The sequence below is a fragment of the Talpa occidentalis genome, unplaced genomic scaffold (genome assembly GCF_014898055.3).
Source record: "Talpa occidentalis isolate TD23 unplaced genomic scaffold, MPIMG_talOcc4v2.1 talOcc4.9, whole genome shotgun sequence".
NCBI classification, from domain to species: Eukaryota; Metazoa; Chordata; class Mammalia; order Eulipotyphla; family Talpidae; genus Talpa; species Talpa occidentalis.
Genome location: NW_023605305.1, coordinates 110,163,712 through 110,179,000, shown reverse-complemented (window position 1 = coordinate 110,179,000; position 15,289 = coordinate 110,163,712). Strand labels below are relative to the sequence as shown.

Genomic DNA, 15,289 nt, shown 5'->3' with positions numbered 1-15,289 from the left:
CTTTTCTACTTCTACAGTTAAAGACACTTGGGAGGTGGTGAAACACAGCAGTTGAAAGTTTCAGATGGGAGCTTACTTCTGGGTGGTTCTAAATGGCTAGGTTGTTAATTCCTTACTTCGAATAATGTACAATTAATACAAATGAACTAACGAGATTTCACTGTTTGTTCTCCCTTTAGGAAGTAAAATGAAATTTCTGCAGAAGAAATAAATCTGGTTGTCTGCATTCTAAATAGAACAGAAAGTGCCAAAGAAAATATTTTTTCCAAGAGTCAAGATGCCCCAAAGTATTCCACAAGATCCTTGAAAGATGAAGATTACAGAGCAGGCCAGATTCTCAGAGGAGCATTCTCCTGTTGCTGCTGTAGTATTCACTGGAAGAGTCTGGAACTAATGCTTTTTGTTCGGCCTCCGTATTTTTTAAGTGCCTTTTTTGTTTCATTTTTGGGTTTATTCTTTGTGTTTTGTGCTTAGTCTATGAATGCACTTGTCTTTAACAAGGGAAAGACCTGATGTTGCATTTTAATTGTTCAAAGACGAACATGAGTTAAGGAACTAGGGGAGCGTGACAGAAATGGAGCCTCCTGCCCCTGCACGCACAATTCTCATACCCGAAATATCATGGCAGCTTTAAACCAGTGGGCGGTTTGACCTAAGGAATATACTTACATCTCCTTTTTGTTGATCTGATGTTTTGTCTCAAGAATCTCGCCTTTGTGGAAGTGCTATTAGCTCTGCTATTGAGTATCTTACAAAGGTAGACATCTTGCAGCTCCTCCACATTGTGTGGTACTTCAGTGGCTTGCCCCTTATGCATCAACATTAAACTCTGTAATTACAGCTTAAATAGGAAAATGTCCTTTCAAGGGAATGAGAACTACCTTTTTTTTTCTTTTTCTTTTTTCTTTTTTTTATATTTAAAGAGCAGGTTTATTAGGGAAAGGGACAGAAGAATAAAGGACACTTGCATAGACACAAGAGGGCAGGAAGAGCTGCCCCAAAAAGGACAGGTTTGCTGAGAGAGGCCTGCATGGTTGCAGGCAGGCAGCCTTGGGGAGCGATGCCCTGTTGAGGGAGGTCAGTGAAGAGAAGCCCTGGCATGATACAGGTCATGGGCATCCAGAAAGCTGCTGCCCTGCAGAGGGAGAGAGTTGGTGAAAGGAAGCACCTGTATAGTCCCAGGTGGGCAGAGGGAATGCTGCTGAGAACTACCTTTTTTTAAAAAAGTGCCCACCATGTGCCATGCATTATGGTACAATTATGTTATCTTATTGAGTCATGAAATCGACTTTATAAGATACATCTTGCATCTCCATTTTTGTAATGAAGAAACTGGAATTCAAACAGGTTAAATAACTTGTGCAGAGTTATACAACAGCAAGAACTGAAGCCAGACTATAATTGTATGAACACAGAAAGTTGGTTAGTCCCACCAATGGAAATTGGAGCTCTGTAGGATGACAGCTATTTCTTTTAAGGTGAATTGTACCAAAGCCAGTTCTGAGGATAAGGGACTTCAAATTATAAATGATTATCATTTTAGTGCCCTTAGGATTGTTGGACACTCTGCTCTAAGAAAATTAAGATGCAGAATGTGAACATTTCCTGGGCACATACCACTTACTATCGACCCATCTTAATATCTAAATGATAGTGATTGCAAAGAATTTGTCAATGATTGGGCAGTTTTCATTGACATAGGCATAGCAAATGTCATTTTGTTTTTTTAAACCCCTGCTGATGCTTTTAACTGGCATAAAAATATTTGGATTTAACAAAATCTTACAACTTGTATTATGATAGTTTATTGACTTGTACAGTATTGTCATTACAACCCATTCAGGTGTGCCTGAATGAATTTGAAGCAGACAAATGCTGTGTAATTCTCGTAGATGTGGGTCCAGAAAAATGAACTGAGCCTATGTCTTTTTAAAAGTGTTTATTAATAAGCAGCTTACCACAGTATGGCTCTTACCAGCTAATATCCCCGACTGGTCACTTGAGACACTCCAATGTTGAGGGAACAATTAGTAATCTGGAATTGAGTGTTTTTCAAATGGGGTGTATGTATAAGGACTTACTGTGGTGGATCTTGGCGATCCCTCTGTGAGGAGACCTTTCTTCAGGAATTGGTGGTGTCTTATTTTATCCCCCTCTATCTGAAGCTGCTTCGTGTTCCTAGGTCTGTTTTATGGGGGGTTTTTTGTACAGTATTAATTCTGGACATGTTTGTAAAGGAATTGAAGATTTGTATAAAATGTTGTTTACAGATCTTTTAATGAATAAACAAAAATTCCACGGGCCTTTTGGAGAATTTTAAATAAAATTGCTTCAGATGTAAAGACCTTTTATCTAATGATAGGTTGAAAGATGATCAGAACGACTCCTAATAATCAAGCTTATTAACAGTGGATGACATTTCCAGGCTCTTGGAAGACAAAATCTGAGTTTAGATTGCACACCGGGCAGCTTATCAACACGCTGCCTTATTTAGTCTTGGCCTGAATTAGTCCAAGGGCGTTGGGCTCCTCGGAGCACAGACCGACCGTGCATGGGCAGCAGCGTGAGAGGTTGGGCGGAAAGGGGAGCGCTGTTTTAAAGTTCTAAAAGCAAAATAACTGGGTTATATATATGCCCTCGTGAGGGGGAAAGGATGTCGGGGTCGCCCTGTAACACCCTGATGGCGAAATACCAGGACTTAATGGTGGGGTGAATGGGTAGTTACAGATACGCTATGGAGGGCGATCGGGTTCCTTTTGCTAGGTAGACCCCAAAGCTACATCATTTCACTGGACGCCGACGCCCACTCTGCATTTACCCACAATTTCTTGGGGCGCGAGAACAAAGAACAGGGGCGCTCCAGCAAGGAGACTCAAGGGTGAGGGGGCGACCCAACCAAGGGCTAGAAGCTTCGGGGGAAGAGGTGGAAACATTCGCGCTCCCCGCCACATCATGCGGCCGGCCGCCTGCAGACGCTGTGACGGCTCCTCCTGCAGAGGAGGAGGAAACCAAAGTCTCAACGCGCCACACCGCGGCCCAGTCGGAGGCAAATGAAGGCGCAAGCGTGGGCCGGGAAATTCACGGCGCCCCTGCAGCGGGGAAACCAGGAAGTGACGTCACGGCAGAACAAAACAAAATGGCCGAGCCCTTCCCAGGGGCCGGGCGCGCCCGCCTTCGGAATCAACTGAGCATGCGCCGAAGCCGTTCTTCGGCGACGCGGGTGACGTCAGTGGTGGGCGCATGCGTAAATTCAATGGGCTGGAACCTGCGCAGCCCAGGGCTCTCCGGCTAACCTGAGGATGGCGGGCACGGGGCTGGTGGCTGGGGAGGTGGTGGTGGATGCGCTCCCCTATTTTGACCAAGGCTATGAAGCGCCCGGTGTGCGGGAAGCGGTGAGTGCGGGGGTCTCCAGTGGCTCGGCGCTCCTGGCCGTGAGTGCTGGAGGCCGCGCCCTAACACCTGCCGCCCCCCCAACTCCCCCCCCCCCGCCCCCCGGCCCTGTTCTTGCTTTCAGGCTGCGGCGTTGGTGGAGGAGGAAACCCGCAGATACCGACCTACTAAGAACTACCTGAGCTACCTGACGGCCCCGGACTATTCTGCCTTTGAAGTAAGTATGATGTCGTGAGCCAGCGCATGCAGCGGGATTCCTGTGCATCATTATTTTGAATGGGGAGCCTCAGTGATGGAGACGTGAAATTTAAATTCCAGCTTTGACGGTTGCTCGCTTAGCTGCTCCTCACCCTGTGGTGTAGATAGGAGCAGTCCATTGAAAACAGCTGGATAGATAAGCCTTATCCGAGGTTCTAATTCTGAAACGCACAGAAGGACCTTTGGGGCTCCACGAACTAGCTGTTTTGATGCAAAAAAATTGGCCCGTACGTTTTTCTGAGTTAGATTCTTGTGTAAATTCTCAAGGAGATGCTACTTTAAGGTACGTTATAAAACAACTGACGTAGGATTTCTTTTATGTATCGCCTAAGCTCTTGAAAACCACTGGAGGGCGTCCTGTAGCAAAGCCTAAATACTTACGTAATGAATGTGAATGAATGACTGCGAACCATATCTAGGTGTACATCTTACATTAAATATTTGGCCTAGAAGTACTCGGATTTAGGGTCTCATCGGTTAACTGAAATGTAAAATATCATTTCTGAATTAGTGGGTTCTGTTTAGCAATTTGCTACATATATGTGCTTGCCCAAAGGATACCCATATATTTATAAAAGACTTCTGTTATTGAAATTACAGTATTACAGGTCAAAACTCCCGTGCTGATCAGTAGTGGGATCGCGCCTGTGAATAGCCACTGCACTCCAGCCTGGGCAACATAGCGAGACCCCGTCTCTAAAAAAACAAAAACAAAAACAAAAAAGAAATACAGTATTATATTGAAGTAACATGAAAAAAAATACTGATTGAGTTTTAGAGAGATGAAATACTGTTTTCTGATGTTTTTTCTAAAGGTTAATGAAGGAGGAAGTTAGGAAATGGATATGTATAGAGGCAGTCAGTAGGAAAAGAGTGCCCTGAGCCCCAAGTCTGAGAAACAGTCGCAGACCAAGATGGGGATGGTGCCACATGCACCCCTCCCCAATTTAACTAAAAATGGAATGTTCAGAACAGCAACCTAATAACACAATAGCAGTGGACTAAAGCTGAGTAATGTGGGAAAACTCAGTGGGCCTTGGTTGCCTAGGAGACTCCAGCAGGCCCAACCAATGGGCTAGAGACAGAATGGAGACACCTAATGGCCATACCCCCATTTCTTGTCCCCTGCACCTATATAAGCACCTACTTCCTACCACCTTAGTGGCTACCCACTGGAGACCCTTCTCCACTTGGAGAGCTTTCCTGTTCTTCCTACCTACCTATTAATAAACCTCTTGCTTTATCTTTACCTTTGGTCTGAATATTGAATTTTTTGCTTGCAGAAGACAACTGAGAAAGAGCCTGCCTGGCGTCCTCAGACTCTAGGCCTGCTCCCATTAAAACCCCGATTCATTACCCAAATGCATCAGATTTAGAACTAAGTACAGTGATGTTTATTGTTGAGATTTCTGAAAACTAGATGATAGCATTCGATCACAGACTTTTAAATATTTTAACCAGTTTTCTTTTTAATGCTCTTGAATACAACATATGCTTGTTTTCCTTTTAATTAGTATAAAGATGTTTTAACTTTTTGTAATAATGGGAGCTAACAGTGTACTGGGCTCACATTTCAGTCTCAAAAAGAACACTGAACTCTACTACTATATATTTATTATCCTTATTTTTTGATGGGAAAACTGGCGTTTAGAGGCTAATTGCCCAAGTCTTTCACCTCACCTCAAACTGTCTTATTTTATTTTAAAGATTTATTTATTTATACAAGCACTGGGGTACAGGCCAGAGGTGGGAGGGTGAGACAATCCACCAGAGACGGAGCAGGGAGCAGAACAGGCAGAAAGACCGAAATACACTGCTGAGGGGAGCAGTGGGCGAGACAGGGGAGGTCTGTCATGCCGGGTGGGAATCTCGCCAGCCAAGTGGGAATCACACCAGCATGACGAAGGCTGCGGACAGCTTCATAGCGCTGCGCTTAACTGGCTGTGCCACCACCGAGGCCCAAACAATCTTATTTTAACAGCTATTATGATGGTCTATTCTATGCCAGTTACTGGGGAACAGGATAGGCAAGACCCCACTTGTGGAGTTAACATTCTAAAGTGTGGGGACAAATAAATGAGAGAATAGCGGATTAATGACAAAACTATACAGAGAAAGTAACCATGTGACCTAGAGTGGGTGATTACTTTAGATAGCCAATTGAAGAAGGACTGCCTAAGCTAAGCTGAGACCTGCTCCATGGTCTTAATTTAGCTTTGTGAGCCTTGGTAAGAGTTGAGTTAAAATTTCAGAACTCTCAGTTATTGGCCATGTAAATTATAAGGGCTCTAATGTTACATGGCTCAAGAAGACTACATGCGTATTTATGGTTTCTCATCTAGTCTAATAAGATAGTCATAGTCCTCCCAGAAATTATATGGAATAGCTGAGATATTTTAATGAATATTTCTCTTAGCAGTTTTTTATACGCAGGATAGAAAAGGTGGAGAAGATAAATAGAATAGGCTATTGACCAAAATATTAGACTTAAAGAAAGTTAGGGTTTTTTTAAATTTTTATTTATTTATTAGAATTTATTTATTTATATAAGAACCGGGGTACAGGCCAGATTCGCGGGAGGGTGAGAAGATTCACCAGAAACAGAGCAGCGAACAGAACAGGCAGACTGACGAATCACACTGCTGAGGGGAGCAGCTGGCGCGACAGGAGAGGTCTGCCGCGCCATGTGGGACCCTCGCTGACCAGCCAGGATTGAACAGCACTGCAGAGGCTGCGGGCAGCTTCCCAGCGCTGCGCTCAACTGCCTGTGCCACCAGGGGAGGTCTTAGGGTTTTTTTAATTAGTAAAATTGTTAGAGCAGATAGAACCAGTTCTTTTTGTCCCTTTTTTCTCCAGTCTTTGCAAAAAGCAAATTGTGAAAATGTAGCAAGAACCAAAAAGAATGTATAGGTTTATGCTCATAGCCCTAAAGCACATTACTTTATGTCCAAGTCCTTTCCTCTCCTCACCCCCTGCCCATGAATATTTAGATCTGTGGTTCTCAACACTAAGCTTCACTTTATGAAGTGAGTTAAAAGTCATAATCCTGTCATTCTCCACCTGAGAATGGAGTGAGGGAGAGGGATGAGATGTCACTGGGATTGGAGTTATTTTCCCCTGATTGTAATGTGCTGCTGGGACTGAGAACCACTGGTCTGGGATTAATCCTTTCCTCTATGGGCCCCTTTACAAATGAAGACAGGGTGTATGCAAGCCTCTTCTCCAGATCGCAGAGAGCTTTTAACCCGGAAAAGACTCAGAGATAAGAATATAACCCATTATGATGGGTAGTATAAAATTTGGATATGTAAGTAGGTTATATTTCTTCTCTGTTTGGTGACAGTTAATTTTAGTTTGTTGATAAGAGATTGGAAGTAATTCTTTCTCATTTATACATCAGACTGACATAATGAGAAATGAATTTGAAAGACTGGCTGCTCGACAACCAATTGAATTGCTCAGTATGAAACGGTAAGTCCTATTTCTGGATTCAGCTGGGCCCAAATCACTGCTTTGTGACACTTTTGTTTAGCTGTGTGTATCTGTATACAGGATCATAGTGGGGAAAGATTTTTACTGAAGTTTGATCAATTTCCTGATCCTAATTGTATATCCTTCTTTTATTCATAGGTATAGCTTGGAGTTTTAACAGTAGCTAGTAAAATACTAAAGTGGAAATTAGAAGTAGTTTGTTGTAGCTCACTGATAATGAGCTGAGATTTATGATGAGTGTGTTTGTGGCTATATTGGCAGTGCTGACGGACTCTGTAATGTGAAAAAAGGAATTAGAGTGGTCCAAATGCAAATAATTTTTTTTAAAGATTTATTTATGCATATAAGAACTGGGGTACAGGCCAGAGGTGTGGGAGGTGAGAGGATTCACCAGAGACAGCAGGGAACAGAACAGGCAGATTGACTGAAATACACTGCTGAGGGGAGCAGCAGGTGAGTCCAGAGAGGTCTAATGCACCATGTGGGTTGCTCCCTGGCAGGCCAGGGATCGAACTTGGGCTGCAGAGGCTACAGATAGCTTCATAGGTTGTGTCTTAACCCCTTGCACTACCAGGGAGGCCCCCCAAATGCAAAGAATTATTATTTCCCTTTTTTTCTCTAGAGGAGTGTGGCTGTGTGGGTAGATGCCTGGAAGCACTGATGGGTGATGGATGTAGGTGTGTGTTAACAAAAATGATAGTGTCTTGTATTCAGTTTTTTCCCTTAATAAATTACAAGCATCTTAATGGGCTCACAAAACAGTCCTTTACATGAATCTGTTGTAATCATTTTTTTGTTCCTGTATATGTTGATGCTCATGTGAGTTTATTGTTCATAGAATAAATAGTTTTCTATTGCAAGATCTGCTTCTTCAGTCTTCTGTAGTTTATACAGTGTGCATAGACCTCTAAGGCATTCTGTTGGGAGGAGGGAGGTTTTGAGAATATGCCGTTTTAATTTATTGTTATTTAATTACAGGTATGAACTTCCAGCCCCTTCCTCGGGACAGAAAAATGATATTACTGCTTGGCAGGAATGTGTAAACAATTCTATGGCCCAGTTAGAACATCAAGCAGTTCGAATTGAGAATCTGGAACTGATGTCACAGCATGGATGCAATGCCTGGAAAGTATATAATGAGTAAGAAGCCATTTTTCTTTTTTTTAAACCCATTCCTTTACACCTTTGGTATTTTTTTTAAATGTGAGATTTAGGACCCAGAAAGTGGAATAAAAATAGTATTACTACACTTTGACTTGAGATCATGTGCTAGAACTACAGCCTGTATGAAAAGCTGCTACTTTGAAACTGAACTCAAAATTTAAAGAGTATTAAGGGGACCTAAAACTATCACATTAATTATATAATACTTAAAAAAAAAAAAAGTAAAATACAGGGACTGAAATCTACCCTTGAATCATTTCTCTAATGGTAATTATCACTTGTAACTTTATGTGATTAGTCTTAGAGCCAAATTGTACTAGACTGAATCTCTCAAGTGTTCCACAAAAGTTTTTGTTTTTTCTCTTTCTCTCCACTTAGCAATAGACAGAAGGGGAGAATACAGTAAATGTAGATACAGAAACAGGGGTAAAAAGAAATTTGAATGGGTATACTCATATCAGATATCTTCCATCTTCTCTATGAAAAGGAGTGATAGTTTATGGGCCTACCTGGTGGCACAAGGGGTTAAGCGTCAGTACTATATAGCAATCCGCAGCTACTACAGCATGAATTTGACCCCCAGCAAAGGAGCTGACTGACATGGTGAAGCAGAACTCTACTGTATTGCCCACTGCTCCCTTCAGCAGTGTATTTTGGTGGATCTGCCTGTTCTGCTCCCCACTCTGTTTCTGGTGAATCCTCTCATCTCCCTGCACCTCTGACCTACACCCCAGCTTTGTATGCATAAATAAATACATCTTTTTTTTTTTTTCAAAGATTTATTCATTTATTTATATAAGAACCGGGGTACAGGCCAGATTCGTGGGAGGGTCAGAGGATTCACCAGAGACAGAGTGAGGAACAGAACAGGCAGACTGACGAAATACACTGCTGAGGGGCGCAGTGGGCGAGTCAGGAGAGGTCTACTGTGCCATGTGGGATTCTCGCCTGCCAGCCGGGATCAGACCGGTGCTTCAGAGGCTGCGTACAGCTTCACAGAGCTGTGTTCAACCACCTGCGCCACCAGGGGAGGCCCGCATCTTTTTTTTAAAATGATAGTTTATGAAGTGACATAAGTATATAAAATCAGAATGTCAGTAAACTGCTTGGACTTGAGAATTTAGAAGACCTGAAATAGAATTCAGCTCTGATACTTACTCATGTTCCTTAACCAAGTGACTTAAGCTTTCTAGACTTTGTTTTCTCATGTTAATGGGGATGATACCTACCTCAGGGAATTCTTGTGAATTAGCCAATATTTATAGAGTGTCATTGTTTGCCACAGAAAACTCAGTAAATATTAAATATTTTTAGCAGAAAATCTTGACCCTTGTATAGACCAGATCATTTTAGTTGGTACTATTAAATTTTAATGTACATTAATCTGATTTTCCTCATTTCCTTCCTTAGAAATCTAGTTCATATGATTGAACATGCACAGAAAGAGCTCCAGAAGTTAAGGTAAGTTTTTTTTCCCTCCTATTTTAGAATAAAGTTTAAACAAATCATTAATAACTGAGGTAAGAAGAAAAAGAAACAAATGGACTATAGTGACAAATAGTGAAAAATCGATGGTCCATTCTGCCCAGCATCTGACTGATGTTTACCTGCCTGAGTGCAGCGGTAGACCTGGGGACTGAAAACCTCTCTACCAGGTCTTTTGTTTTTTCTCCAGCATTAAGAATTTTTTAGGGCCTCCCCGGTGGCACAGCGGTTGAGCACTGGGCTGTGAATCTGCCTGCAGCCTCTGCAGCTCCGGTTCGATCCTCGGCTGCCAGTGAGTGTTCCACATGGTGTGCAGACCTCACCTGCCGTGCCCGCTGCTCCCCTCAGCAGTGTACTTCGGTCCTTCTGCCTGTTCTGGCTCTGGTGAATTCTCTCACCCTCCCATGCTTCTGACTGTACCCAGTGCTTGTATAAATAAATAAATAAATCTTTTAAAAAAAAAAGAGAATTTTTTGTTATTTAATTTGGTTTTCTTCCTGCCACTGTCCTTAACACTTTTGATCCTTTCTGCATCCACTAATTTTTATCAGTATTTTGCTGTGTCAGGTCATCTGCTATGTAAGTGTCCAGTATTTGTCATTCTCATTTGCTTTAGTGCACATTATTCCCTTGAACTCCTTTCATATTGCTGTAAATAGCAACATTTCATCTTTCTCTGGCTGAATAGAATCCCATGGCATGGGTATGCCACACCTTTTTAATCCAGTCAGCCGTCAGTGGACATTAAGATTTTTCCATGTCGGGCCTCCCCTGGTGGCGCAGCGGTTGAGCGCTGGGTTGTGAAGCTGCCCGCAGCCTCTGCAGTGCCAGTTCGATCCCCGGCTACCGGCGAGGGTTCCACATGGCGTGCACACCTCTGCTGCGCCCACTGCTCCCCTCAGCAGTGTATTTCGTCCGTCTGCCTGTTCTGTTTCCCACTCTGGCTCTGGTGAATTCTCTCACCCTCCCGCGCTTCTGACTGTACCTGTACCCAGTGCTTGTATAAATAAATAAAATCTTAAAAAAAAAAAAAAAAAAAAGATTTTTTTTCCATGTCATGGCTATTGTAAATAATACCGTAGTAAACAATGTAAAACATAGAATATTTTGAGTTGATGATTTTATTTATAATTTGCAAGGCTATAGATTGAAAAGACCCTTTCAGGAGGAGAAGTTGCAGAATGACATTTATAATATGATTTATGTTGAAAATTTAAAAAAATACATTTTCTACATGTACATATACATGTATTCTAGAAGGATACCCACCAAAAACTGAACAGTGGTTATCACAGGGGGAGAAACTTTCAATTATTTATGTGTCTGTGTTTAATTTTTCACAATGAGCATGTTTTAATTTGTAATTGAAAAATAATTAGGGGGAAGTTCCTGGAATTAGTGTCTGTATATATCTGTTCTTCTCAAGGAATTAAAGATACTGTATTGTTTATACATTTTTCTGTGATTTTATGTTAATGTAGTTGGGTTATATTAATAATTTTTAATTTCCCAGGAAACACATTCAAGATTTAAACTGGCAGCGAAAGAACATGCAACTCACAGCTGGATCTAAATTAAGAGAGATGGAGTCAAAGTGAGTCTCTACAATTCCATCATTTTTCAAATTGCTAAATACACTTTAAAGTCAAAATTCAGGAATATGATTCAAAGCTACTTAAACAGAGTGCACAGAGGTCCTGTGTTCTGCGTCCTGCGCTTGACCTCCCTGCCTCTGTCTGAAGTGTCATCTTAGAATGCCATGAGAGGGCCTTCCCGGTGGCGCAGCGGTTGAGCACTGGGTTGTGAAGCCGCCCGCGGCCTCTGCGGCACCAGTTTGATCCCCGGCTGCTCCCCGGCCACCGGAGGAGGGTCCCGCATGGCCACAGACCTCTCCTGCCGCCCGCTGCTCCCCTCAGCAGTGTACTTCGGTCCTTCTGCCTGCTCTGCTCCCCGCTCTGGCTCTGGTGAATTCTCTCACCCTCCCGCGCTTCTGACTGTACCCAGTGCATGTATAAACAAAACAAACAAATAAATAAATAAAAACATGCCTCTATTAAAAAAAAAAAAAAAAAAAAAAAGAATGCCATGAGAATTATAAAAAAAAAAAAAAAAAAAAACCACCGATAAAGGATACTGGTCTTATTTTTTTGCTCTGAATAGAATTATATATTCTTATAAAAGGAGAAAAATTTTTGACTTGCAAGATTTCCATATTTTCTCAAAAATTTGTCTTAATTCTACCTGTTTATATATTTTGTTTTAAAAATGTTCTTCATTTACAAAACTAAGTTGGTACATGTTCCTAAATATCAGCATGAATTTTGCATCATTTTTTCCCTTTTTTTGGCTTTCCCTCTTCCTCCATGTATCCCATATTATTGATCGGTTAGGCATCTTTTTATATTTTTCTTGGGCTAATAGGATCTTCTAAATATGCATGTGTGTTTCTTCTCATTTGTCCTAGAGATTTTCTGGGGAAAGGGAGTAGCTTCTTGAATCTGGAATTTTTTTTTTTTTTTTTTTTAATAGAGGCATGCTTTATTTATTTGTTTGCTGGTTTGTTTGTTTGTTTTTTGTTTATACATGCACTGGGTACAGTCAGAAGCGCGGGAGGGTGAGAGAATTCACCAGAGCCAGAAGGGGAGCAGAGCAGGCAGAAGGACCGAAGTACACTGCTGAGGGGAGCAGCGGGCGGCAGGAGAGGTCTGTGCGCCATGTGGGACCCTCCTTTGGTGGCCGGGGAGCGGCTAGGGATCGAACTGGCGCTGCAGAGGCCGCGGGCAGCTTCACAACCCAGCGCTCAACCGCTGCACCACCGGAGAGGCCCGAATCTGGAATTTTTTTCATCAGTATTAGAAATTTCATTTTTCATTAACTGTTTCCTTTATCCTTTTTGTTAATTCAGTTAAATACTATCTTCATTTCTCTTCAGTTCTTTATAGTTTGATCTTTTTACTAGGTTTTTATTTTGCAAGAATTGTAAATTCACCTGCAATTATAAGAAATAATCAGAGGGCCTCCCCGGTGGCGCAGTGGTTGAGCGCCGGGTTGCGAAGCTGCCCGCGGCCTCTGCGGCGCCGGTTCGATCCCCGGCTGCTCCCCGGCCACCGGAGGAGGGTCCCGCATGGCGCGCAGACCTCTCCTGCCGCCCGCTGCTCCCCCCAGCAGTGTACTTCGGTCCTTCTGCCTGCTCTGCTCCCCCTCTGGCTCTGGTGAATTCTCTCACCCTCCCGCGCTTCTGACTGTACCCAGTGCATGTTTAAACAAACAAACAAACAAACTAAATAAATAAAGCATGCCTCTATTAAAAAAAAAAAAAGAAAAGAAAAGAAAGAATCAGAGAGATCCAGTGTGTGCTTTATTCACTTTCCCCAAAATGTGCCTCATTTTTTTTTTTTTTTTTTTAATGTAAAGTTTAGTGGAGGTTAGTGTGAAAACATCCTAGGTGAAAACACAAATAAAATGTTCTGTGAGAAATTTTACCCTGAGTAATCGTTCTTTTCTTTCCTTTGTAGTTGGGTATCCCTGGTCAGTAAGAATTATGAGATTGAAAGGACGATTGTGCAATTAGAAAATGAAGTCTTTCAAATGAAGCAGCAACACGGAGAGGCAAACAAAGAAAATATCCGTCAGGACTTCTGAGAGACAGGTTCTTTTGGTAGAGAGGAAGGCGAGCTAGATCTCTACCGGTCAGGAGCTTGAGCTAGGACAGACATCATCTGTGGACATCATCAGTACTGAATGTTTAGACACTGTAGAATATGAACTGTTTGTTATGAATTCTGTGTGTATGTTTACCAAATAAAAACATTTCAACCTGATGGTGTTTTTTTTTTTTTTTTTTTTTTACTATTAAAAAAACTTCAGTCTTTCAAATAAGTATGACTTTAAAATATTTTAGAATCAAAGTTCAGCCACCGGAACCTTACTTTATATCCAAGAGCTCATTATTGAAAGTTTTCAACATGTATAATAACTTGGATATTTTTGATTTATATATTTTTTCAAATAAAGAGAAGTAGTTCGAAACAAATTCTTGATCACCAAACAAGACATCAGAAATAAAGTGGCTCAGGACTAGCCCATGTGGTGCAGCAGACCTCTCCTGTCTTGCCCGCTGCTCCCCTTAGCAATGTATTTCAGTGCATCTGCCTGTTCTGCTCCCCACCCTCTGGTGAATCCTCGCCCCTGGCACCTCTGGCTTATACCCCAATTCTTGTATGCATAAATAAATTTTAAAAAATATGGTGGCTCAATATAGGTTCATATCATCATAGGTAACAGTTACATAAAGCCTGTGCTGAGCACTGTTTTAAGCACTTCAGGTACTGCTATTCCCAGGCTTATAACTGATGCTGTTATAGGACAGGGAGAGGGGCAGCCCAAACCCCGCAAACCTGCCTATTCTACATGGGTTCTGCCATCCGCCGCATCAACACAAAACATAGGAGACTTTAATGGGAAGGAACTTTAATAAAACTAGGAAACAATACAGGTAAGGCAAAGAGTCTAGTTTCTAAATGAAGCACCCAAAGTGACACGTCCCCTCGTGGGTAAAAGTCCATATGGGATTGGCCCAGAGCAAGGCCCCAAAGCCTGCCACAAGTCTAAAGCATCTTCCAGTGGGGACCCACAGAAAAGGGTCAGAAACAACCAGACAAGCCCAGAAGGAAAAGAGCAAAATCAACATCAAGATAAAAGCCGCCATTGTCTTTTTTTCCCCTGGCTGGCAGCGCGGAGGCCGTACGATGCCTGGAGTTACTGTAAAAGACGTGAACCAGCAGGAGTTCGTCAGAGCTCTGGCAGCCTTCCTCAAAAAGTCCGGGAAGCTGAAAGTCCCTGAATGGGTGGACACTGTCAAGCTGGCCAAGCATAAAGAGCTCGCACCCTACGATGAGAACTGGTTCTACACGAGAGCTGGCAGAGGGCCTCCCTGGTGGCGCAGGGGTTGAGACAACCTTTGAAGCTATCCGCAGCCACTGCAGCATGAGTTCGATCCCCGGGCAGGGAGCTACTCACATGGCGCCGCAGACCTCTCCTGACTCGCCTTCTGCTCCCCTCAACAGTGTATTTCAGTCAATCTGCCTGTTCTGTTCCCCACTCTGTCTCTGGTGAATCCTCTCACCTCCCACACTTCTGGCCTGTACCCCAGTTCTTGTGTGCATAAATAAATAAATCTTTAAAAAAAAAAAAAAAAGCTGCCATTGTCACCTCCCCACGGGTCTCACCCACATCTGTGTCACCCAGTCCACGACCAAAAGACAAGCGCAGTTTCTTCACGTGTCTCTAGGCTCCATGCGCCTCCTCCAGGTCTCCTGGCTCCATCCTGCTTCCTTCCTCAGTCTCCTCTGCATCTTCTCCTCTTCCTGCTCAGCTCCACCCTCCCTTGGGTGGGGCAGGGAACCTCCCCCTTTCCTGGGGACCACCCTGTTACAATGCTAATTAAGTAACCTCAAAGTTTTATAGCTAGAAAATGTAATTCAGGTTTTGAACCAAATAT

General features: G+C 42.7%; 2 protein-coding genes across 11 annotated transcripts in view; both read left to right on the top strand.

Annotated features, from left to right (window-relative positions):
- DENND2C (DENN domain containing 2C) overlaps positions 1–2,335 on the top strand; it is a 65,642-nt gene extending 63,307 nt beyond the window's left edge. For all 10 annotated transcript variants that reach the window (XM_037499796.2, XM_054691039.1, XM_054691036.1 and 7 more), the window contains one exon: positions 180–2,335. In XM_037499796.2, coding sequence (XP_037355693.1) covers positions 180–211 — 32 coding nt within the window. In that variant the 3' untranslated portion in view covers positions 212–2,335. The remainder of the gene's footprint in view (positions 1–179) is intronic.
- An 895-nt stretch (positions 2,336–3,230) lies between these two features.
- Positions 3,231–13,604, top strand: LOC119236373 (pre-mRNA-splicing factor SPF27). Its single transcript, XM_037500189.2, has 7 exons — positions 3,231–3,392; positions 3,515–3,607; positions 7,049–7,119; positions 8,119–8,280; positions 9,715–9,765; positions 11,303–11,383; positions 13,305–13,604. Exons 1-7 carry the CDS (start codon positions 3,300–3,302, stop codon positions 13,429–13,431), a joined length of 678 nt encoding a protein of 225 aa, XP_037356086.1. The 5' UTR covers positions 3,231–3,299; the 3' UTR covers positions 13,432–13,604.
- Positions 13,605–15,289: the final 1,685 nt, after the last annotated feature.